Source organism: Notechis scutatus, chromosome 12 (genome assembly GCF_049901735.1).
Source record: "Notechis scutatus isolate UNSWTSFEM ecotype Mainland chromosome 12, rNotScu1.2, whole genome shotgun sequence".
Classification (NCBI taxonomy): Eukaryota; Metazoa; Chordata; class Lepidosauria; order Squamata; family Elapidae; genus Notechis; species Notechis scutatus.
In genome coordinates this window covers 4420658-4445396 of record NC_142020.1, presented here as the reverse complement: position 1 = coordinate 4445396, position 24739 = coordinate 4420658, and the positions used below count along the sequence as shown (strand labels likewise).

The 24739-nt window shown below is 40.9% G+C and overlaps 1 protein-coding gene across 1 annotated transcript; it reads left to right on the top strand.

Moving 5' to 3' along the window:
- Positions 1 to 4906: 4906 nt before the first annotated feature.
- Positions 4907 to 24105, top strand: METTL22 (methyltransferase 22, Kin17 lysine). The gene is given in 13 exon segments (XM_087973157.1): positions 4907 to 4964; positions 6531 to 6588; positions 6907 to 7059; positions 7823 to 7975; positions 7978 to 8166; positions 9036 to 9076; positions 9155 to 9299; positions 10514 to 10585; positions 14308 to 14361; positions 15108 to 15188; positions 17027 to 17129; positions 18827 to 18995; positions 23900 to 24105. Coding segments are annotated over 11 exon segments (1179 nt in total). The 5' UTR covers positions 4907 to 4964; positions 6531 to 6588; positions 6907 to 6953; the 3' UTR covers positions 23966 to 24105.
- The last annotated feature ends 634 nt before the right edge of the window (positions 24106 to 24739 follow it).

Genomic DNA, 24739 nt, shown 5'->3' with positions numbered 1-24739 from the left:
GTACAATATTCTAGCACTCTAATCAAATAGAAAAAACATAGAACAACCAGGAAGGTAGGTGAAATAGAAATGCAGCTTAATAAAAGATTAGAAAATGAAAAGATCAGAATGATAGGTTTACAAAAGAGATGAGAACATTTGCGTGCAGGGCAGGATCAGACCAAGGCCTTTTTTTAAATCCAATCTCTTGGTTCCACAGAAGATAACAATTCTGCCTGCAGTGTGCTAGAAATTGACTGTGTTTTCTTGTTTTTGTCTGTGATCTGGACTACCTATAAGCCTTATTATCATAGAAAATAGAATATGGGTGGGCAATGAATTTCCAAGAGGCCACATGCGAAACAACTGTTGTGGGCCGAATCAATAGGGCCGCTGTCACCACAAGCCAGATGAGGACAGGCAAAGGGTGACATAGAATGCCCAGGTCTGATATGGAATCATAGGACTGGAAGGGACCTCAGAGATCTTCTAGTTTAACCCCCTGCTGAAAGCAGGAGAGTTACACCAGCCCAAACAAATGGATGTCTAGTCTATTTTTGAAAACCTCCAGTAATGGAGTACCCACAAGTCCAGGGGGTAAGCTATTCCACTGATTAATTGTTCTCGCTATCAGGAAATTTCTCCTAGATTTGATCTCATTTTAATGTTATTTAATGTTATTTCCACCTGTTATTTCTTGTTCTGCTCTCTGGTGCTTTGGAGAATAAATCAATCCCCTCTTCTCTCTGATAACCCCACAAGTAGTGGAAGACAGTTTTCATAACCCCACCCCAAGTGGTGGGATTCAACCAGTTCACACCAGTTTGGGAGAACCGGTTGTTAACTTTCTGAGTAGTTTGGTGAACTGGTTGTTGGAAGAAATCATTCGGGCAGAGAACCGGTTGTTAAATTATTTGAATCCCACCACTGTCCCCCCACTCCACCCCCAGTCAAACTAAATCACTTTCAAATCATAAGGGATGCCTCTTTTAGGCAGAATACATTACCCAGATATGAGCCTTTAACACTTTTCTAATATCTACCATAATACATGTTTCCCCTCAAAATAGGTTTATATCGTCATCTACCGCAGAATATGGGGAATTTCTTTAAAAAGTCTTGCAACTTTGCAAAAGCACATCTCCAGCACCTGCTTTTGTGAGCCACAGCGCAGCTCATAATTTGAGGAAACCACATAATAAATAGCATGGCATCTTATTAAATACATAATTTTTAAGATTCCCTCCGACTTTTTGGTTATTTCTCAGGATTTCTTCTGCAAGTCAGGACAAAGTACTCTATGTGGCTGGTTCAGAGCGTATTAAATTACAATACAATTGATAAGCTTCTTTCTATATACATTGTGTGGTGTGTTCCCTCTGCTGTTCTAACAGGACTAGCTGGGCCTATTCAGTAAATTATTTTTTGATTTTGATTTGTCAATCGCTTACAAGATAATAGGTATAAGTATATACATAGTTATGAATACATGAAATGGGTACATATAAGAAAAATAACAGAACAATAGGACAGGGACGGTAGGCACGATTGGTGCGCTTATGCACGCCCCCTACAGACCTCTTAGGAAAGAGGTGAGGTCAATAGTAGACAGTCTAAGGTTAAAGTTTTGGGGTTTGGGGAAGAAACCACAGAGTCAGGTAGAGTATTCCAGACATTGACCACTCTGTTGCTGAAGTCGTATTTCCTGCAGTCAAGTTTGGTGCAGTTAACATTGAGTTTGTATCTATTGTGTGCTCTTGTGTTGTTATGGTTGAAGCTGAAGTATTCATTGACAGGTAAGTCATTGCAATGTATGATTTTATATACCATACTTAGATCAGACCGAAGACGGCGTAATTCAAGGTTTTCTAGGTCTAGAATTTCAAGTCTGGTGGCATAAGGTATTCTACAACGAGTAGAGGAGTGGAGAACTCTTCTTGTGAAATATTTCTGGATTTTCTCAACTGTGCTAATATCAGATACGTAATGTGGGTTCCAGACTGATGAGCTGTATTCGAGTATTGGTCTAGCAAATGTTTTGTATGCTCTAGTTAGTAGTGTGATATTACCAGAGAAAAAGCTATGTAGGATTAGGTTAACAACTCTTAATGCCTTTTTGGCTATGTAGTTACAGTGGGCTCTAGCACTTAGATCATTAGAGATGAGTATTCCAAGGTCCTTTACAGAGCTTGGATCATCAAGAAGGTCTTGACTATTCCGCTTGTATTTTATTTTCTGATTATTATTATTTTTTGCCAATACGTAAGACAGAGCATTTATTTGTTGAGATTTGAAGTTGCCATTTGTTTGACCATTCTGATACATAGTCAAGATCTTTTTGAAGGGTAGCAGTATTGTCTGTGGTATTGAATAGCTTTACATCATCAGCGAAGAGAACGCAGTTGCTCTTAAAATGATCACAGAGGTCATTTATGTAGAGTATGAAGAGAGTTGGTCCTAGAACACTGCCTTGGGGGACACCACTATTGACAGGTACAGAATTTGATAGGACACTCCCAATTTTGACCATTTGTTGTCTGTATGACAGGAATGCTTCTATCCAGTTAAGCAGTTGTCCAGAGATACCATAAGATTTTAGTTTTAGGAGTAGTTTGTCGTGTACCACTAAATCAAAGGCTTTACAGAAGTCTATGTAGATTGCATCTATTGTTTTGCCCTGATCGAGTTGTGTAGTCCATAGGTTTTTGCAGTATAAGAGTTGCAGATTATAGGATAGTTTTTTTCTGAAACCAAATTGTTTATTAGAGAGTAGGTTGTTTCTCTCTAAGTGGAGGATAATGGATTGGTTAATAATTGATTCCATGAGTTTACAGGTGACGCAGCATAAGGAGATTGGTCTGTAATTTTCAACTAGACTGGTGTCTCTCTTTTTGAAGATGGGGATGACCGTGGCTTGTGATCATAGGTTAGGCAAGGAGCTGCTCCTGAAAGATTTTTCAAAGATTATGCTTAGAGGTTCTGCTATGACAGTGGATAGCTTTTTTAAGAAGTAGGCACATATTCCGTCCAGTCCAATAGATAGAGATAGTTTTAGATTGCGTAGTGCTTTTCCAACAGTGTCTTCTGTAAGATCAATATGTATTAGATCACTGTCATTTTCTGTGGTTCGGCTAGGAAATACTGGGCATGATCCATTGCTGTTTACAAATACTGAGCCAAAGAATGTGTTAGAGGTTGGCTTTAATGGTGTCGTCGTTGCAGTTTATTTAGCCATGGAATTATGTATTGTGAAATGTTTTAATAAAATAACAGAGTTGTAAGGGACCTTGAAGGTCTTCTAGTCTAACAATCACTTGTCTGAAATAGTATAGGTTCTCCTGCTTGAGCAGGGGGCTGGACTAGAAGACCTCCAAGGTCCCTTCCAATCCTATTCTATTCTCTGTTCCATTCCATTCCATTCCATTTTCTTTCTATTCTCTATTCTATTCTTTCTATTCTCTATTCTATTCTTTCTATTCTCTATTCTATTCTCTATTCTATTCTATTCTATTCTATTCTATTCTATTCTATTCTATTCTATTCTATTCTATTCTATTTTCTATTCTATTCCATTCTATTCCTATTCCATTCCTATTCCATCCCTATTTTATTCCCATTCCACTTCATTCCCATCCTATTCCTATTCTATTCTATTCAATTCCATTCCTATTCTATTCCCATTCCATTCCTATTTTATTCCCATTCAACTCCACTCCATTCTCACCTTATTCCTATTCTATTCTATTCCCATTCCCGTTCCCTGTTCTATTCTATTCTGTTCTGTTCTATTTCATTCCCATTCCTATTCTTTTTATTCTATTCTATTCACCATGACCAGTGATCTTAGAAGCTTTCGGAGACACGCTGAAGCCCATCCTCAGATAACACTTGTATGCGTGCCTTAATAACTTAATATTAATATCTTAATGTAGCCACTGATGGAAACAGAAGCGTGGGACTCTCCACAGCATATGTTTGCACTGTATGTTCAAGAGAGGCTCGAAATTTGGTAGCGTGGATGGAGGACCTGGTGAGCCTCTTGTGTTAACCTCTTCAGTTCATATGGATTCATAGCAAATCAGAATAATAGATTCAGAGGGCTGGAAGGGAGACAAAGCTCAGAAGACCTAACCTCTTGTCCCAGTGACCGACCCAGATTGGATCGTGCAACATTATCCTGGGATAGATATACTCGCCTTCATTTGGTGGGAAGGGACCTTAAAGGTCTTCTAGTCCACCCTCCGTACAAGGGAGGAGCTTCTGGAAGGTTTATTCCTATCCCATTCTATTCCTATTCCATTCCCATTCCATTCTCCCCCTGCTCAAAAAGGAGACCCTGTAACATTCAATCAGAATAGAGCTGGAAGGGACCTTGGAGGTCATCTCGTCCAACCCCCTGCTCAAGCAGGTGACCGGCTTATATCATTTAAGATAGGTGGCTGTCCGGTTTCTTTTTAAAAGCATACACTGAATTGATGGCACTGTGTACAGGAATATCTACACGGGTTGGGATAGGAGATTCCACAAAAGGCATGGAGAATAACTGGTTTCACATCTTGTGGACTTGCATATACAAGTAGATAGTATTTCTAGTCTCCCATGATGGTGCATCAAAACTTATGATTCATATTGGACTTTTAATTGCAGCTAATGGAAACTGCCACAGCAGTTTAGTTTCAGTTCCCTGAAACATCCAAAGGAGAGAGCTTAAGTGCCGCCATTTTGTTCATGGAGGACAAGCATCCCCGTCCCGTCTGGGGCGCAGGTTGCCATAGTAACCCTGAAAAACGCTGGAGGAGGACGATCCTTTTAGGGCGGAGAAGAACAGCCCCGCCCAGTAAGGTGCCCTCGTCAATGATTGGTCAGTTCGCGCGAGGGGCGGGGCGCTACGGAAGGCAGGAGCCGGAAGACGGAAGCAGAAGCAGCTGGTGGGCGGGGCGAGAGGAAAATGGAGGGATGTGTAAGTCTCTGAAGCGCGTCAGGAGGTGAGTTCAGACGGAGCGAAAAGGAGATCGCGAGGCGTTTGTTCCGCTCCCCCCGCGCGCAAAAGTGCCGCGCTGGACTGCAGGAAGCAACCGGGGAAGGGGAGGAGTGGAAAACAGGGTTCCCCTGCGCGCTTGCAGAGTGCTAGTTGGCCTCTTCTACTCCTTGGAAGGAGGGACTGAAAGGAAGAAAGATGGAAAGAAAAGTGGAAGGAGAGACTAAAAGGAAAGAAGGTGGAAAGGGAACGAAAGGTGGAAGGAGGAACTGAAAGGAAAGAAGGTGGAAAGAGGGAAAGAAAAGTGGAAGGAGGGACCAAAAGGAAGAAAGATGGAATGGAAGGTGGAAAGATGGGGAAAGAAAGGTGGGAGGAGGGACTGAAAGTAAGAAAGATGGAAAGACAAGGAAAGAAAGGTAGGAGGAACTAAAAGGAAGGAAGGGAAAGAAAGGTGGAAAGACAAGGAAAGAAAGGCAGAAGGAGGGACTAGAAGGTGGAAAGATGGGGAAAGAAAAGTGGAAGGAGGGACTGAAAGGAAGAAAGATGGAGTGAAAGGTGGAAAGATGGGGAAAGAAAGGCAGAAGGAGGGACTGAAAGGAAGGAAAATGGAAAGAAAGGGAAAGAAAGATAGGAAGGAAGAGGGAAAGAAAAGTGGAAGGAGAGACCAAAAGAAAAAAATGTGGAAAGATTGGAAAAGATAGATGGAAGGAAGGACCTAAAGTCCAAACAGGATTGATGGCAAGGTCTGGGAGAATTTTTAAGAGACACAAAATAAGGATAAACTTTTATATCAAAAGCCACATTGGTTTAACTGTCCCACAAAGTAGTAACAGTAACAGAGTTGGAAGGGATCTTTGAGGTCTTCTAGTCCAATCCCTGCTCGAGCAGGAGAACCTATACCCCTTGAGACAAGTGGCTGTCCAGGTTCTTCTTAAAAGCCTCCAGTGATCCACAACTTCTGAAGGCTGATTGTTCTCACTGTCAGAAAATTTCTCCTTAGTTCTGGGCTGGGTTTCCCCTTGATAAGTTTTAATCTGTGTAGGTCTGTGAGCTTGCTGGCTTTCTTCCCCTCCTTGTATCATGCCCCCCCCCCCCCCCCCCAGCCAGCAGGTTGATGTAGAAGCCACCACCTGCTCCCATGTACCTCGTGCTGCTCCAGGAAGATCTACCCTCTTTGGTTCATCATTCTGAAAAAGAGTGTCTCTGCCCATATGCAGATTACCTCTCGCTCCCCATTGTACAAGGGTACATATTTTCAAGGGAAAGGAGACAGTTTACAGTGGAGAGAAGAGCCATGGTTTATTATGTAAGGATAATATTACCCATTTATAAACGTGCCTATCCATACAAATTCAGTGGACTTCAAAAATGATTTCAAAGTTTTTATTTGTGTACTGTGCTCCTTCATAATTTTATCTAGAGACTGGGGGCCATATTACATGCTTTTTCATACACAATACTATTTCTTCTACAATAAGACTGGCTTTGAAATAGAGTATACACATTTTCTTAATAGCATGCATAAAATAGCAAGTAAGCAGTTTTATTTTACTTTCTTTTTTTAACCCTGCAGGCTCAATCCTATTTGCTGTTAAGCAAGTTCTGCTGAGCTCTTTGGAGCCTACTCCCAGGTAAAGAAGAAGAAAATTCCACTCTGGACTCTGTTTTGCACACAAGGCTGTATTTCTTTGTGAAGTGTACACACAAGAATGCTGCACCTTCAAAATATGTTAATATAAAGATGTGTGAAGTATGGATAGACCTCAAATTAAAACCATTTTAATTGGTCACAATGGCACTGAAAAAAAGTGAATTATGACTGTTTTTTCATGCTTACAATCATTGCAGCATCAAGCTGATGGGATGTACCCATGTTGGATTTTATAGGCCGATGTGAAATATTTCAGTCTTCTTTGTGTCAATTAGGATGTTGCTTTTTGTAATTATAGATGATCCGATCCCCAGTGAATCTTAGTTGGAGAAGGTGAGAGAGGCTATGGATGAAACAATATTTCGAAGTGATACAGTACTCTCTGATATTCACCTCCACACTGCAAACAGAAGGCATTTTATGGTGAGGCTGAATGCTGTTGGCCAGCCAGGTAATATAACAGTTAATGCCATCCCCATCAGGAGTGGATGCTGTTGATTAAGAGAGGAAGAGTGGCTGAGCTCACAGGGCTGTTGTGTAGTTATTTGACTTTTGGCTTACTCATATTGTGCAAACCCAATCAGCTACAGTTCTCAGCCTTGGTTTATGGTTTAATGCGTATGTTTAAGAGAGGATGCAATAAGGAAAAAGAGGAATCTAACTGTGATGAAGAAGAGAGAAAAAAGGATATAAGATAAGAGAAACTGAAGAGGAACAGACTAGCAAAATGCATGCAAGTAAGGAAGGGACCATGAAGGGGCTGATAGAACATTTAAGAACATTCAGAAGGAGAACAGCACACAGCGGGGCTTGATGGAAAAGAAATGGAACACATCTGTAAAACCCAAGAGAGAAGATATCTCCCTATATCCAATTGGAAATCCTCAAAATGTCTGTTGTTTAGAATTATTGCAAAATATAAGAGGACAAGAACAGGAGCAGTAGATGATACAAATGAAGAAACTTGAATCATTAAATATAGGAATTTGAAAGCTCTACATACATAATTAAGAGTTTGGTTTCATGTAGTTTCCAAAACATATGAAATGCCCAGTTAAATTGATGGATGAGGTGTGCCAACTAACAGTACAATAAAATTGTAGGGAAAGCGGTCCTTAGAACTTTAGAAAGTCTAACTCTCCGTTTAAGTTTCTTTGAATGTGTAGGTCGTCTGCTTGCAAGGTAGTGTATCACCTGAAATTTTTGCCTCTTAGTCTTTCTATCGCAGTTCAAACTCCTTTTGGAGGAGAGTCAGGGGGATCCTCAGAAAGAAGAGAGAGGCCAAAAAGCACCCCTTGGTTGCTGGAGCAGACGTGAAGAATTAATTGCAGAGGGCAGAACTGGTGCTGAAGATTCTCCAGACAGTCCCTGTGTCGAGGTTTTGAGGCCTTGTTGGATGAAGATGGGGACCTGCAGGTGGTCCGGAAAGTGCCCCTCCCTCCTGCAGGAGATGAGGATCAGACAAGGACTAAGGCCTGCCCCATCATTTTGACTAGGAATGGAGATGTCTTGGAAGAAGAGGAACATGAGAGCAACGGATGCAGTATTGTTAAAATAGGTCAGTAACACCATAATATTTATTTCTCATGCAAATAATACTGAACTTAACAACCAATTGCTTGTGGATCTCCCAAAGTTGCAATGGAGCTACCAGGGCAGAAGTGAGGGAAGAATTAACTGCAGAGGGCAGAGCTGGTTCTGACAGTGGAGGGCGGAGGGTAGCCGTGTGATCACATTTGTACACTCAGCAGCTGACCTGCATTTACAGTCATTTCAGGGTCCCACAATCACATGATACCCCCCCCAATTTACAATATGGCTGGCTGGAGAATTCTGGGAGTTGAAATCCACACACTTTAAAGTTGCACAGTTGAGAAACAGTGCTGTCCAGGGTTCGTTTTTCACTTTGGGGCAGAAGAAAATTTCTCTATTTTTATTACAGTGGTGAACAGGTATAAAAGATCGTACTTTCATTCTCTCCATTTCTGATTCTTGCCCTTAACTACTCTGATAGAATGCGAACTATACAGTTTTCAAACAATATCTTGAGTAAAGAAGTACTGTATGACTGCAACTTTGATGCTTGTATCGTTACGATTTATATTGACTGTTTCCTAGTATGATTTGATTTCTTATTGTACCCTATGACTATTAAGTGTTGTACCTGATGATTCTTGACTCTTAACGAATGTATCTTTTCTTCTATGTACACTGAGAGCATTTGCACCAAAGACAAATTCCTTGTGTGTCCAATTTGGCCAATAAATAATTCTAATTCTAATTCTAATTTTCCACTCCTGCCTTTTCATGTTCATATTTTTTGAGCTTTATTGCAAAAGCAGTTTTGAGGAGAATACTTTTGGGGGTGAGGGGGAATAATGCATTTGGTCTAATGGAAAAGATGCTTCCTCTGTTTTGTTGTTCCAGAGCACACCATGGCGACACCTTTAGAAGATGTGGGGAAGCAGGTACGAACCATGCTTGCTGTCCATTTCCTGTCTGTTTTAAGTCCGCCCCACGTACGATCTTTCTCTCTGGTTTTGAAGGTCTGGCGAGGGGCTTTCCTGCTTGCTGATTACATCCTCTCGCAGCAAGATTTGTTCAGGGGTTGCACAGTGCTGGAGCTTGGAGGAGGAATCGGGTTTGTCAGCATCATCATGGCAAAAGCTGCCAAGACTATTTATTGCACAGGTAAGTCTTTAGTTCAACTCTTTGGGTGGTTTGGAAATCATACCATTGGGATATACTTCTACCCTCAAAATGATGCTGTAGGGCACCACACGTCAGAACAACTAGACACAAGGACAGTTTTCCCCCCATGCCATCACGCTGCTTCCCACAACACTGTCGAACTATCTAGAAAGGCAGTATTGCCATCATTATTCTCATTGTCCCTATTCTTTATCTCCTTATCTTCTTATGACTATAACTTTGTTGCTTGTATCTTACGATTTATATTGTTTTATTTAGTATCCTAGTATAATTTATGTTGATTGTTTATTTAGTATCCATGACTATCACTAAGTGTTGTATCTAATGTTTTATGATGAATATATTTTTACAATTACTATGATGCACCGGAGAGAAATTCCTTGTGTGTCCAATCACATTTGGCCAATAAAGAATTCTATTCTATTCTATTCTTTCCTATTCTTTCTATTCTATTCCTTCCTATTCTTTCTATTCTATTCCTTCCCATTCTTTCTATTCTATTCTTTCCTATTCTATTCTTTCCTATTCTTTCTATTCTTTCCTATTCTATTTTTTCCTATTCTATTCTTTCCTGTTCTTTCTATTCTATTCTATTCCATTCCATTCCTTTCTTAATTCTATTCTATTCCATTCCTATTCTCTATTCCATTCCATTCCTTATTCTATACTATTCTATAATTCTGTTCTATTCTTTTTGTTCTATTCTATTCCCGTATTTTATTCTATTCTATTCATATTTTGTTCTGTTCTGTTCTATTCTATTCTATTCCCGTATTTTATTCTATTCTATTCCCATATTTTGTTATGTTCTATCCTATCTTCTATTCTATTCTATTCTATTCTATTCTATTCTATTCTATTCTATTCTATTCCCGTATTTTATTCTATTCTATTCCCATATTTTGTTATGTTCTATCCTATCTTCTATTCTATTCTATTCTATTCTATTCTATTCTATTCTATTCTATTCTATTCTATTCCCGTATTTTATTCTATTCTATTCCCATATTCTGTTCTGTTCTATCCTATCCTATCCTATCCTTTATTCTATTCATGATTGGCCCAAAGTCATCCAGCTGGCTTTCATGCCTAAGGTGGGACTAAAACTCACCGTCTCCTGACCTCTAGGCCAGCACATTCCCCAAACTGGCTTTTGGGGATTCTGAAATCTCTCGTCTTTTTTGTTTTTAAAGATGTCGGTGAAGACTTACTGAGCATGTGTGAACGAAATGTAGCCTTAAACAAACACATCACTGATCCAACAGGTAAAAGATGAGTAAGTTCCATTGTTGTAATGGTGTTGTAATGTGCTTTCAAGGTTGTTCAATGTTTTCACGTCCAGCAAACTAAAACAAGCATCAAATCTGAGATGTATTATTTAGTGGTAGGTAGCTCATGCACTTATTAGTCCCCTGTCTAATCCTTCAGTCCTCATGATTCCAATGGATATCTGAAAGAGTATTTGTGTACTACACTTTCTTTTCCTCTTGATTGAAGAAAAATACACTGAATTCCTCTAACTAGTACATGATACATATGGGAAGTCCTCGACTTAACAACAGTTCATTTAGTGACCAAAGTTACAACGGCGCTGGAAAAAGTGGGATGGATTTATGACCATGTGATCCCTTTTTGCGACCTTCTGACAAGCCAAATCAGTGGAGAAGCCATATTCACTTCAGCAACTGTGACAATGACTTAACAACTGCAGTGATTCACTTAATGACCGGGGCAAGAAAGGTCGTAAAATGGGGCAAAACCCACTCAACCGATGTCTCGCTTAGCGATGGAAATTTTGTGGTGAATTGTCAGCATAATTCGAGGATTACCTGTAATTTACCTTTCTTTTTTCAGAGCAGCAATAAGGGGGTAGGATACAGTCATTAAAAACAGCAACAAAAATATAAAAGTACTAAAAATAATTTTAAAAAGGGAAAATTGAAACATTCTTTTTTTTTTTTAATTTTATTTGAGTTTTCACAAAGAGAAAAAAAATACAAATAAAACATCTTTTTTGAAAGCAGCATAATCCCAGGTTACATTTCTTCGTACAGACACAAATTCAAGTTCATGCTCATTTTTATATTCTATTCCATATCTTATTACTATTTTACATTTTCTGCATACCTTCTCCCCTCTTTTAATTTTCTCAATTTTATTTTAATTATCTCATCTCAATTCAAATCATTGTATTTATATTATTTGTCTGTCCTGTTTCAATTATCTATTATCTTTTCTCATTAAACAAAATTTCTCCTGTAGTTACTGATTGGAGTATGACGCCTTTATATCTTTTCCCTAAAGTTGTAAAATTCAATATAATACATAACTTCCATTCGGATTCTGCTTGGTACATTCTTAAAATACACACTGTATTCTTTTAAAAAAAATTATAAATGTATATAATTAAAACAACATTCCATTCCAATTCAATTCTATCATTAATATTAATATTCATTGAAGTCTTAACATCTTTAATATTACTTTTCAATTAAATATCATACTTCCATGGGAACAATTATAAACTTTCCATAGTTAATTCCCCCCCTTCACTTATATTTTATAAAACATTGACTAATTAAAATGTTCCCATTCCTTCCTAATTCAATTTTCTCATTTATTTTATTTCACTTATTCACAAACATTTCACTAAATTACACTATTTTATCCCTCATTTTAATCATACGTTGTTTCCAATTTTCTAAAGTTATTTCTATTACTAATATAACAATACAATCTTATGTACCTTTACAGAATCCCTTTTTCAGTTAGATTTTCACCCATTATCTCTAAATAGGTCCTGTTTCTCTATATCTTGCTCCGGTCCTTTGTAACTTCTTTTCCTTTCCTTCTTCCCTCTCTTCTCTCTCCCCTTTTTACCTCCTTGTCTCTCTACCTCTATTTCTCTTTCTGTATTCCCCTTTTCTGTTACTTTCCAGTATTATACTTATTTTTTGAATTATTTTTCTTTTCTTTGGTTGTTTTTTTAAGTCTTAAATTCTTCATTCTCTTTCCCCCCTTTCCTTTTTCTTCCCCACATAGAATTACTTGTTCATTAAAGATGGCTTCTTCTTTGTCCCAGTCTTCTTGTTTTGCAGTCTTGTTGTTTCTCTCTAGTTCCAAATCTCCATTTCTAAGACTTGAAAAATGAAGCCAAAAGAACCCTTCCCTTCTTGTGCATCTTCTTTGTACTTTTTAAGTTCCATTTTCAATTCATCCAGAAGTGGTGCCATTGTATAAATTTTTAAACAACCACCCAATTGATTTTAGTCATTCAAATATAATAACCAAAAATCAAAAATCACCAAATAATCCAAATACACGCAAGCTGTTTCTTTTTGCTCTTTTTTTTTCACTTTCTCTTCCTGGGTTACTATTTAGTTGCAAAGTTTCAGTTAAAATGTATCTTTTAGAAGTCTTGTTGAAGTTTTACTTTAGATTCTTTTTAATTCCAGGCAGTCTCCTCCCTCTTCCAGATCCTGCCCATATTCTTTTTCTCTCCCATCCTGCTTATGAAAAAGAAAGTTTTTAATGTCTAGAAATCTTTATTACCCCTTTGGCATTTTTTTTATTTTCAGCTTAATTGCCTATTGATGTCAAAGCAGATTTTTCCAATTTCTTATTTAAGTCTCTTAGTTGTCAGTATAGGGAAGGAGAGAGAGAGAAAAAAAAAAAGCCAAACCTTTCCCTTTTCACTTTCCTTCGCTGCTTCTGACTCTTCTTTGGGAGCGATGTTATTTTTTTGTAAGTTTAAATTCCAGGGTACCTTGGTTGTTGCTTTTACAATTTAAACCGGTCAGCCAAAACTTTCACTTCTTATCTTCCTCCTGCACGTTCTTTTCCGGTCGAGTTCTTCTTTGTGGTGGCCATTTCTGACCACCGCTGCTACCGCCTTCGGGAAAGGGAGTAATGGCCAGCTGAGGAGGAGAGATGCGGCTCTTTTCGACCCTGCTGGCTGTCTCCCCCCTCTTCACCACCTCTATGGGGTGGCTTAGCCCCGAAACCAGCCAGCTCGGGGCGCTCCAGCAGCGAGCCCAGACAGAAACCACACACGATCACGGATTTCTGTCTGTCGCCAAAGCCCTTCAAACCGGAAGTCCGGGAAAGTTGAAAAGTTCTTGAGCTAAAGTGCATGGAAGATATATAAGGAAACAAGAAAAGATACAGAATGTGTAAATGTCTCCATAGTACATAGCACAGGTAACTCTCAACTTATGACCATTTGCTTAACAACAATTCAAAGTTACAATGGTGCTGAAAAATGAGACAATCCATCCTCCAGGTTACAACTGCAACTACTGTATTTCCCCCAAAATAAGCCCTGTCCCTAGAGCTTATACTTGTATATCTAACCGGAAAATAAGCCCTAGCATGATTTTTTAGGATGCTCGTAAATAAGCCCTACCCCAAAAATAAGGCCCAGTTAAAAAATTGTCAGCCAGACAGACAAATTTAGTGCCATATTTTCCCCTAAATAAGACCTAACGGTCAAAATAAGACCTACAAACATTTTGTATACATTATAGTTGACACTAACTGGAAAATAAGCCCTAATGCATCTTTTGGAGCAAAAATTAATACAAAACCCAGTCTTATTTTTGGGCAAATACGTTAGTCACGTGATTGCAGTTTGGGCTCTTGGCAGCCAACTCACATTTACAACACAATCTCCCAGGGCCACATGATCACAGTTGGCAACTTTCACAGCCGCTCCCATCAAGCAGATTTCATAGGGAAAGCCACGTTCATTTAAGAGCCATGTGAATCACTTAACGACCGTGGTTGCTTAATGACCGCAGTAAAAATGGTGGTAAAATCAGCCCCAGGCATGTGGTGACCAGCTCCGCGACAGCCATTCCGGTCCCAATTGTGGACCACATGTATATAAGAAACACATTGTAACCGCATTGCCTCCACATTCTTGTTTATTTTATGTATTGTTTGTATCCTAATTAGTTTTCTTGTCACTTATTTTACGGATTTTTAGGAAGTGAAATTAGAGTTAAAAAGCTGGATTGGCAGCAAGACGATTTCTGCACTGGTATGTAAACCTTTTCTATAGCTGGATTTGAGCTTTTCTTCCCAATCTCTCATTTAAAACTCGGGATTTATCTGAGGTGATGACACTAAAGGCTTTGCCTCTAAGCGTTTGCAAAATACTTTTTTGCCCTTCATTGAGTAAACCATAGTATTGCTTGGCTTAATTGGGAGATCAAAGTCCTGAGGAACAGAATGTAAAATTTAGGTTGTCACAGACAAACGGTGTGATTTAAAGAAGAGAATGACTATCTTATTTTTTTTTTTTAGTTACTTTATTGTCATTGCACCTCATACAACGAAATCAAACACCATCTTCAGGGCACATCATGACCATAAACACAAACACACATCCTTCACCCTCCATACATTGAACCGAAAACCTGCAACACCGCAGCAACACTATACTATACAGTAGAATTCAACAGAGCTACTGCCCTGGGATAGAAGCTGTTTTTCACCCTATTTGTCCTTGTTTTTATTATTATCCTGTACCGTTTGCCAGATGGTAATAGTTCAAAAAAAGGGGTGCCCAGGATGAGATGGATCTTTGAGGATGTTTTGAGCTTTTTGAAGGCAGCAGGAGCTAGAAAGCTCTTCCAAAGAGGGGAAAGGGCAACCCATGATCCTCTGGGCAATGACGTTAACCCTCCGGAGTGCTTGTTTTGTAATTTTTTTTTAAATTTTTATTATATAGTTTGGGATATGCAGTAAATATTGTATACATTTTTCCCCCTCTTTTTGCTGTAGATCCTGAGGATTGCTTCAGCTGGTCCGAAAAAGAGATTACTGAGCTGCATGACCTCACCACTGTGATACTGGCTGCTGATGGTATGAAAAAGGTTTGGGAATGGATTGAGGGTATAAAAACAGGAGTATGCTAATCAGCCTGAATGAGATTGGAATGTCAGAATCAGGTTGGTTCAAGGAAAGGTGATTTAAGGTGACAGTTGCTTTAGGTAAGGATGTGCACAAACCTTTCAGTTCTTGGACTTGGCTGCCAATCAATTGGACAAAACCCAGGCTCATTCTGTTCTTCAAATTGGTTCAGAAATTTGAATTATCAGAGGAATAGCTATGAAATCACAACTGCATATTTGTGCAGCTTTCATACGCTCCGAGGTTGTTGTTTTTTTAATGTTTGTTTATGCATGTCAAAAGCATCCCAGTTAAGATACTGTAGAACCTTAGAGTTTAAAATATAAAATGCAAGATTAAAACAGGTACAAGTTAAACAGATCTTGCCCAGAACATTTTTAATGAAGTGTTTGGAATCACTATTTTTTTAAAAAAGTACTTTTTTTTAATTGCGAAATTTTTATTAGTTTATCAAAATATAAAATAAATACAAAGAAAAAAGGAAACAAGGGAGGAAACGGAAGAGTGCTGCGGTGGCCTGGAGGGGGAGCTTTCGCCTCACAATTGGGAGGCTGTGAGTTCAGTTCTAGGTAGAGGCAGATATTTCTCTCTCTGGGCACGATGAGAATATATTTGCTGAATATAGCTCCGCATTGGCGATAGGAAGGGCATCCGGCCAGTAAACACTCCTCTCTAATCAATTGCCCATCCCACAAGGGATTATGGGGTCATTAAAAGACAATGGCGATGAAGGGAGGAAAGGGGGACAAAAGTGTAGGGTGAGGTGGGGGGGAGGCTTTGACTTCTGACTCCTTTTGATGCAGTAAAATAAGGGAGTAACAAAGAATCATTGTTTTAAAAGTTCAATAAGCCATTTTGTGATCACACAAAAACTAATGAGAGAAACAACGAAAAAGAAGATACCATTCTAAAGTAAATAAACTATATAATTGGAGCCACTTTTCAGACAGCAATGTTGAAATTAAATACCCCCCCCCAAAAAAAAAAAGAAAATTAATATAGTGGTAAGAAAGACCCGTAAGAGTTCTAGGAAGATAACACCACTGCTTGGAGATATTTTGTCATTCAGCAATGGAAATTATTAATTGACATTTGGAATGTTCCTTATAAAACAGTCCTTGGGGAAAATAGGAGGTGACAGCAGAGTTTAGTATCTTTCTACCCATTAAACAAATTTATTTTATTTATCCCACCTTCATTATTTTTACTAATAAGACAGTGAACCCAAAGATGCTTTTCCAAAAGACAGCTGTACTTCCTTGGGTTTGGGGTTTTTTTGTTCACTTCTCATCCAAGAAGCTTCTTCTGTTCAGAACTGAAGTTCAAAACTGAAGAAACTTGGATGAGAAACGAGACATTTTCACAGAAAAAATATAGAACGTCCAGTTGTCTTTTGAAAAAGCACATTTGGGACAACCATGACAAGGACGATTGAAAATTCCCATAGACATCAAGACGGTGAATTTATATCCACCACATCGTCCTCCTATTATTGCATAAAAGTCTCTCCGTAACATTTAAAAAACAAATGTGTAGCTACAAGGCAGATCGGTGTATGTGTGTGTTGCCATGCTTGTCTCTTACAGTTACAAAATGTCCTTCTCTTTACTCCATGACCGCAACTCACCTGGAGTTCTAGTTAGTAAAATGCAAAGTTAACTGCTTGCATTATCCTATATGATACAATGCATCCTGAACAATTATAGATTGTATAAGTCAGCTTTAAGGTGGGAGGTTAATGCTTCTGGATAGCCTTGGAAACCTTCACCCTTCCATCTTTTATATTGCAGTGTTTTATGACGATGACCTAACGGATGCTTTTTTCAAAACGCTGTCCCGAATCACTAGGAACCTGAAGAATTCTTGTACCGTCTACTTCTCTATGGAAAAGAGGTTGGTGATACCACTTAAGTGGAAAACGCACTATAACACAAATAGGGTGTCTTGTTTGTCTCAAATCAAGCAAAAGCGTAGCTTGCAACTAAGACTAGGATTTGCTTCTCCAAGTTGATTTTACCAATGATTTTAGACAACCAATGATTTTAGACAATTTTTATTTCTGGATCACTTTAAAAAGGGGCCTTTCGTTTACAGATAATCCTCAATTTAAAACCACACCCTTCAGACCTTGCAGGTGCTTCATCACTGGAGATTTTAAAGAAGAGATTGACAGTCACTTGTCTGCAGTGGTATAAGGTTCCTGCTTGAGCAGGGAGCTGGACTAGAAGACCTCCAAGGTCCCTTCCAGCTCTGTTCCGATTCTGAGGGTCAGAATCTCCATTGCTAAACAAGATGCTTGTTAAGAGAATCCCACACAAGGTTACAATTTTTTGCCACAGTTGCTAAGTACATCAGAGTCATCATTAAGCGACTCTCTTTTACCCATTGACTTTGCTTAACAGAAGCTGGCTTGAAAGGTCACAAAGGATGATCACGTGACCCCAGGATGGTTGCCAAAAAAACCAAAATAAAGACTGTTGACTCTGAGGTTACTCTGATGGTTGTAAATGCAAAAACCGGTCATAAGTCGCTTCTTTCAGCGCTTTTGTAACTTTGAATGCTTACTAAACGAATGTTGTGGTCCACCAGTGGCCAGCAGAGCTGGCAGCAGATTTGGACAGTGAGGAGGTTGGGGAGGAGCATGGTCCAGTCCTGGAGTCTGGGGAAGACTCTGACGAGGGCTCTGCGTCGGAGGCAGAGATGGGGCCAGGGCCGTCTGACAGTTATCAACTGCCTTTGGAGTCAGAGTCAGTGGGACAGAAGAACAGCTGGAGCCTGTTCCCAGTGTGCGCATGCACAGAGCTGCCAGAAGAAGAGAATAGCTAAGGAACAAGGGTTGACTTAGGAGTAAAGCCACAGGTGGACAGTGAATGGCCCCTCCCATAGGGAATAAAAGAGGAGCAAAAGGAGAGAGGGGTTTTGCAGGAGACAATTAGTTCATTTGGGTGAAGATTTGTTCCTGCATTCTTGCCAAATATTGCCTGCTACAGTGTGGCATCTGAAAGATATTGGCCTGGCAATTCTCCAAGCCTGATAAAGGTTGGTAATTGTGGAATATCTTAAAAGACTGTTGGCCGGGGCTTTGCTGGAGAGGAATTCACTGTAATTAAATAAAAGGGGTTTATCGGGACAAAGAGTCAGCTTTGTGCTGTTGGGGAAACCTAGGTCAGAACAATGAATGGTCGCAAGTTGAGAACTATCTACATTCCAGCATGACTTCTGTACTCTGAGCATCTTAGCAATTCTACAGAAAGAGCAAACTTTTTTCTCCTTCCTCCCTTTGACTTCCCTTTGTTGACTTTACCTCGTTCCCAAATTTTGAAGCTGAATAAAACAGACATGTAAGCGTTCTCTTCCTCGAGGTTTGTACGTGAAAAAGTCCCGTAGAGCAATAGGTATGAACAACACAGAATTTTTCACCTTCGGCGATGTTATCTAAGTACAGGCGATTAGATGGTACTTTGTAAGTCCAGTATCTGCTGTCAGGTTGATTTCATCTCCTGAACCCTTGTGGGGAGGGGGAGATGCAGTCACGTTTAGCTAAAAAAAATATTCTTGAAAATGTTCTGAGGTACTTTGTGTTTGACTAGGTTCAACTTCACTTTAAGACAAATGGACGTTGTGTGCGAAGCCTACAGTCACTTCCGGAGTACTTTGGATGAGCTGCTGAAAACCAGCGATGGCGAGATGAGATACAGCGTTCAGCCTGTGGAGCTGTCTTTTCCGCAGCGTATTGTTTACGAGCGAGTTCCGCAACTGGTGGGTATCCTTGTTGGCAAACTACTTACCTGGTGTAATCAAACAAGTGGTAGAAAGTCAGGGTGGTAGAACAAGCACAAGAGAGGAAACACAATGGATGGAAACGAATCAGAGGGAGAAGCAACCTAGAACCAAGGAGAAATTTCCTCACAGCGAGAACAATTAAGCAGGGAAGGGCTTTGCCTTCAGAAGTTGTGGGTGCTCCAACACTGGAGTCTTATAAGAAGAAACTGGACAATCATTTGTCTGAAATGACATAGGGCCATGATGGCGAACCTATGGCATGCGTGCCACAGGTGGTGTGCAGAGCCATTTGTGCAAGTACGCGAGCCTCAGCCAAAGTAACCTGCACTGCGCATGCGCACGGCTCCCAGCTGATTTTTGGGCCGTTTGAAGCTGTTTTTGCCCTCCCGAAGGCTCGAGGGAAGCCTCTGCAGCCTCGGGAGGCCAAAAAGATGGGCCTTCCGGAAATACCAGAAGTGCCCATGAAACGGGCCCGTTTTCCAGCCTCCAAAGGCTGCAGAGGCTTTCCTCGACCCCCGGGAGGGCGAAAACGGCCTCCCCCGGGCTCCAGAGGCCCTCCGGAGGCTGAAAAACGGCACTTCCAGTATTTCCGGAAGGCCCATTCTCGGCCTCCAGAGGCTCTGCCTCGAGCCTCCAGGAGGGTGAAAAAGGCCTCAAATGGGCCGAAAATCAGCTGGGAGGCACATGCATGTGCAGTACAGGTAAGTGGGGTGTTGCGCGCGCATGCAAGGGGGGGCGCATTGCATTGTGGGCACACATGCGCTCTATCTCTCCCTCGCTTTCGGCACACCACAACAAAAAGGTTCGCCATCATTGATATAGAATCTCCTACTTGAATAGGGGGTTGGACTAGAAGACCTCCAAGGCCCCTTTCAGCTTCTCTTCCATTCCATTCCATTTTCTATCTATTCCATTTTGTTATTCTATTCCATTCTATTCCTTCCCAACTCTCTTTATTTTATGTAAGCCACCACATTATTTTAGTATTCGTTGCCTGGTTGAATTGATAAAACAGCTTGTATAATCTTCCACCGAACCATTGTTTCTGATACACATGCAGAGAGCATACGCATTAGATTTTATTGTTCTGTTTGTGAACTCTTTGTGCCAGTTTGATGTAAGAGCAGTCTTCAAAACACCTGGATTGAGCAAGAACCGTTACAAAATGTTCCCCTGCTGGAAGCCTGTATTTGAAGTTCCGAGCTCTGCAAAGAAGGACAAACATTGAATAAGCCTTATAAATTGATTCCATGCTGACCTATTGTAAAACTGGGAACACATTGCACACGGTGGTGTGTGAAGTGCTGCAGCTCGTATTTGATTTAATCTCCGGAGTGAGGAATTGGGGCTGATTGGTTACAGCTACTGGCTGCCGTTGCACCTGTTGATCTAGTATGCAGAAGGAAACAGGCTGAACCCAGATGCTGTTTCAATGTCTGCAACATAATCATCCCACTCAGGCAGGAAACGCTGAAATTATAGGAAACCAAAAAAGACGATTGTCTCTCCAGCCAAAAGTTTGGAAGGTTTGCGCCTTCTGTGCCATTCTGGGACGGACAGCGGAGATCGCACAAAGTCCTTTTGAGGCAAAGGGCTATTTTGGGCACAGCCAACTTCCAAACATCTAGAAAAGTAGACGAAGAGAAGCTGCACCAAATAATTTAGGGAATTCCAAAACACATCTGCTTCTTTCAATTTTCCTTTCTTTGCACTTTGGATTCCCCTTTCGTTCTTCAAAAACATCCCTCCACATTATCTCCCAAGTCCCCACAGCCAGCAACTAAATCACCCCAGTTGCTCATTTTCCTGCAGACAAATGCTCAGGACTTCCTGTTTGGTTGCAATATCTCCATGTCCTACTTGCTGATACCCTCTCCATTTTTTAGCCTAGAACAGTGGTCGCTAACCTTTTTGGGCTCCTGTGCCAAAAATTGCACATGCACGCCAGCACACACACACACTCATGTGCCAGCACCCAAAATGCAATGCGGCTCCCCATGCCCCCTGCGCATGAATGCACAATCCTCCCCCACCCCCTTACCTGAACTGTGCCTCACAGCTTATTTCTCGGCCTCCCAGAGACTTGGGAAAAGCCTCTGCAAGGCTTTTCAGTCCGAATTATAGGCCCATTTTGTCACTTCCGGTATTACAGGAAGTGATGAAACAGGCCTATAATTTGTCCTGAAAAACCTCGCAGAGGTTTTTCGAAGTCTCTGGGAGGCCAAAAAGGCCTCAAACCAACCAAAAAAAAAAAAACAGCTGTGAGGCGCGTGCATCTGCAGTGAGGTAAGTTTGCCTGCAGCTCGCGTGCCAGCACAAATGGCTCTGCATGCCACTTGAGGCACATGTGCCATCGGTTCGCCATCATGGGCCTGGAAGCTGAAATATAGGAAGAATGATTGCAGGAACTCGGATAATCTAGTCCCAACCTTTTCTATAACTTGCACTCCTAGGACACTTCTGACATATTCTCACACCCCTTGCAAAAGTAAATAATTATAGGCATATAATTATGCATATACACTATAATTTTGAAACTTCTAAACCCAAGTTTCCGCACCCCCTGGAATACCGTCGTGCACCCCGCCCCCAGTTGGGAACCCCTGACCTAGTCTAATGAAAAGAAGGACCAGTGGTGACTTATAGCAGTCTTCCAATATCTAAGGGGCTGCCACAAGGAAGAGGGGTCCAGCTTATTTACCAAAGCATCTGTTAGATGTTGGAATTCTTTATTGGGCAAGTGTGATTGGACACACAATCTTTGGTGCAAATGCTCTCAGTGTATATAAAAGAAAAGAGACATTCATCAAGAGTCAAGAATCATCAGGTACAACACTTAATGATAGTCATAGGATACAAATAAGCAATCACATCATACTAGGAGACAATCATTATAAATCGTAGGCAGGACAAGAAACAATGGATGGAAACTAACCAAGGAGAGAAGCAACCTAGAACTAAGGAGAAATTACCTGACAGTGAGGACAATTAACCAGTGGAACAAATTGCCTTTGGAAGCTGTGGGTGCCCCATCACTAGAGGCTTTCAAAAAGAGACTGGACAACCATTTATCAGAAATAGTATAGGTCTCCTGCAAGAGCAGGGGGTTAGACTAGATGACTTCCAAGGTCCCCTTCCAACTGTTTCTCAGCTTTTTCTTAGCTGATCATCATCTACCTTGCTATCATTCCTCTGGTTTCCCTTTGTGTGTTTGTGTGTGTGTGTTGGGTATCCCAAATCCTTTATTTTATTTTTTAATTTGAGAAGAAAGCAGATACTCTGCAGGTATACCAGGAAGTGCCCAGGTACCTGTGATGACCCAGGATGGGATACAAAACAAACACAGTCACAGTAAACAGGTGAAGCCCCTTTTATTCCTTCACTTTCCTTCCAAGCTCCAAATATCCTTGACGAAAGACAAAAAACTCCCACACAAACAGTTACAAGAAGGAGAAAAAAGCAAGACAAACCAGGCAAGATAAGGGCTGGAGGACATCCACGGATAACACACACTGGGAAGGATGCCAAACTCAGAGAGGAACCTTAAACTAGAGATATTTCTATGCTTTGTTTCCAGCACTCACCCGTATGCAGGTCCATCCTCTTATTCAGTTGTCACAGCTGCAGCCCATGAAGAGGATCAAGGCCCTCTCCTCCTGAGGAGACCACGTCTCTCCCTTATCTTCTCCTCCCTGCATGCCCCGGGATGGATAGGGGATGGGCCTGGGTCCTCCTCTGACTGCTCAGCCGGCCTCTGCCCTTCCCCAGCCTCCTCCACAACCTCTGGAGCCACATTTCCACTCCCTGTCTTGGCTGTTCCTCCTCTCCCTCAGAGTCCGTCTCCACCAGGGGCATGACAGGACCATTAGCATCCAGGAGCACCAACACCTGGCCTACCATTTGTGGTTCCCTATAGATACTGTTGTTCTTCAGCCCCAAAGCAAATGACAGAGTTAGGGGTAAGCTTTTCCCTGCTTTTCCATCCTCATAAATAATGGTACAATCCTAATGTCAACTCATAAAACATTTTTATGCCTGTTTTAGAGTTGCCATGAACAGAGAGGGGAGGGGGGATTTGAAAGAGCAGCACAGCAATTCGGAACCGAAAGTGCATTCCATTTTTATCTTGCAAAGATTATAACTAAGCTACCGGAATTTCTGCCACACAAATCTCTAATTGGAGAACGTGATTGATGACTCTTGGCTATGAACATGTTTCATTGGAGAATATGAATTATGATACACCCAGAGGGGTGCGGGAAAACCAGGGTCAAGGGTGACTGTCAACTAAAAAAATAATAATACTTCTATGGTCTTTTTAGTTGCCAGCAGAAAGGGAGTGGGGGGAAACAGTGCATTTCTTAAATGCTTCAGATAATCGCTATGGCAGCCAAAGCTGTTGGCTCATAAGATTATTACTGGAGAGCATGATTGATGACTCTTGGCTATGGATGTGTCCCATTGGAGACTACACATCCAGTGGGTGGGGGGAAGGCCAGGATCAAGGGGGAAATGAATGATATGTCAGAGTCGACTGCAATCAGGAAACGCCGACATGTTAACTCCTAATAAATCATTTTATTTTTTTTACTCTGAGGGATGCAGCTAGAGACTTGTGATTTGAATGGGGGTGCATGTCGGAGCCTTGACAGGCAGCCGACTCTGACCCATCATTCATTTCACCCTTGACCTTGACCGAGAATTACGTGTCTCAGAATCAGCTACATCCAGGTCATGCCAACATGTTCGCTCCTGATAAATCCTTTGAAGTTTTTGTAGCTTGGGTCAAAGCTCATGATTTAATTAGGGCAGCTGCCAGAATCCTGACACCTGAATTGTATGAGAACTCTAAAGGATGTTGAATCTCTTTCCTTTGGTAGGAGCTGTGGAAGCTCAGAGCTCAGAAGATTTCTGGCGGATCCCGTCCTCAGACCCCAAGAGACTAAAAGAAGATGCGTTGGATTTCCTCAAGATCAGCTGATCTTACGATCTAAAGGAGTCCCTGAATGAAAAAAAGGAGCAGATGGAATTCAGGTCCCTGTCAAAAACAGATTAAATATATATATATACATGGCCATGATGGCAATACGCTGGTTGTGATTTGCAAATGGTATCAGCCGTTACGGGATTTGCTAATAGAATGAAGGCAAAAGATTGGTCAGAAAAGGTATTTTCAGAGGCTGTCGGCTGTTCAGACTTCCAGATGTGACCCCAGCACAGCACAGCAGAGGCATCAGGGATCCCTTTTGGCATGTTTCGGGTCAGCAGCATTTAGTCTCCAAAGGCTTTGGGGCTGAATAAGTCTGTCTTGCCGGTTAAATGAGGTCTCAGATTGTTGGGGGCAAGAGGCTGACTCTAAACCTCTTAGAGTAGGGGGTTGGACTAGAAGACCTCCAAGGTCCCTTTTAGCTTCTATTCCATTTTCTGTTATCCTATTCCATCCCATTCCTTTCCAACTCTACTATTTTATGTAAGCCACCACCACATTATTTTAATATTTGTTGCCCGGTTGAATTGATAAAACAGCTTGTACAAACTTCCACCGACCCATTGTTTCCGATATACACACACAGAGAACATGCTCATTAGATTTTACCTTTCTGTTTGTGAACTGTTTGTGCCAGTTTGATGTAAGAGCAGTCTTTAAAACACCTGGGTTGAGCAAGAACCGTTACAAAATGTTCTTAAGTGCTAAGTGCTACGGCTGAAGACACCTCAGC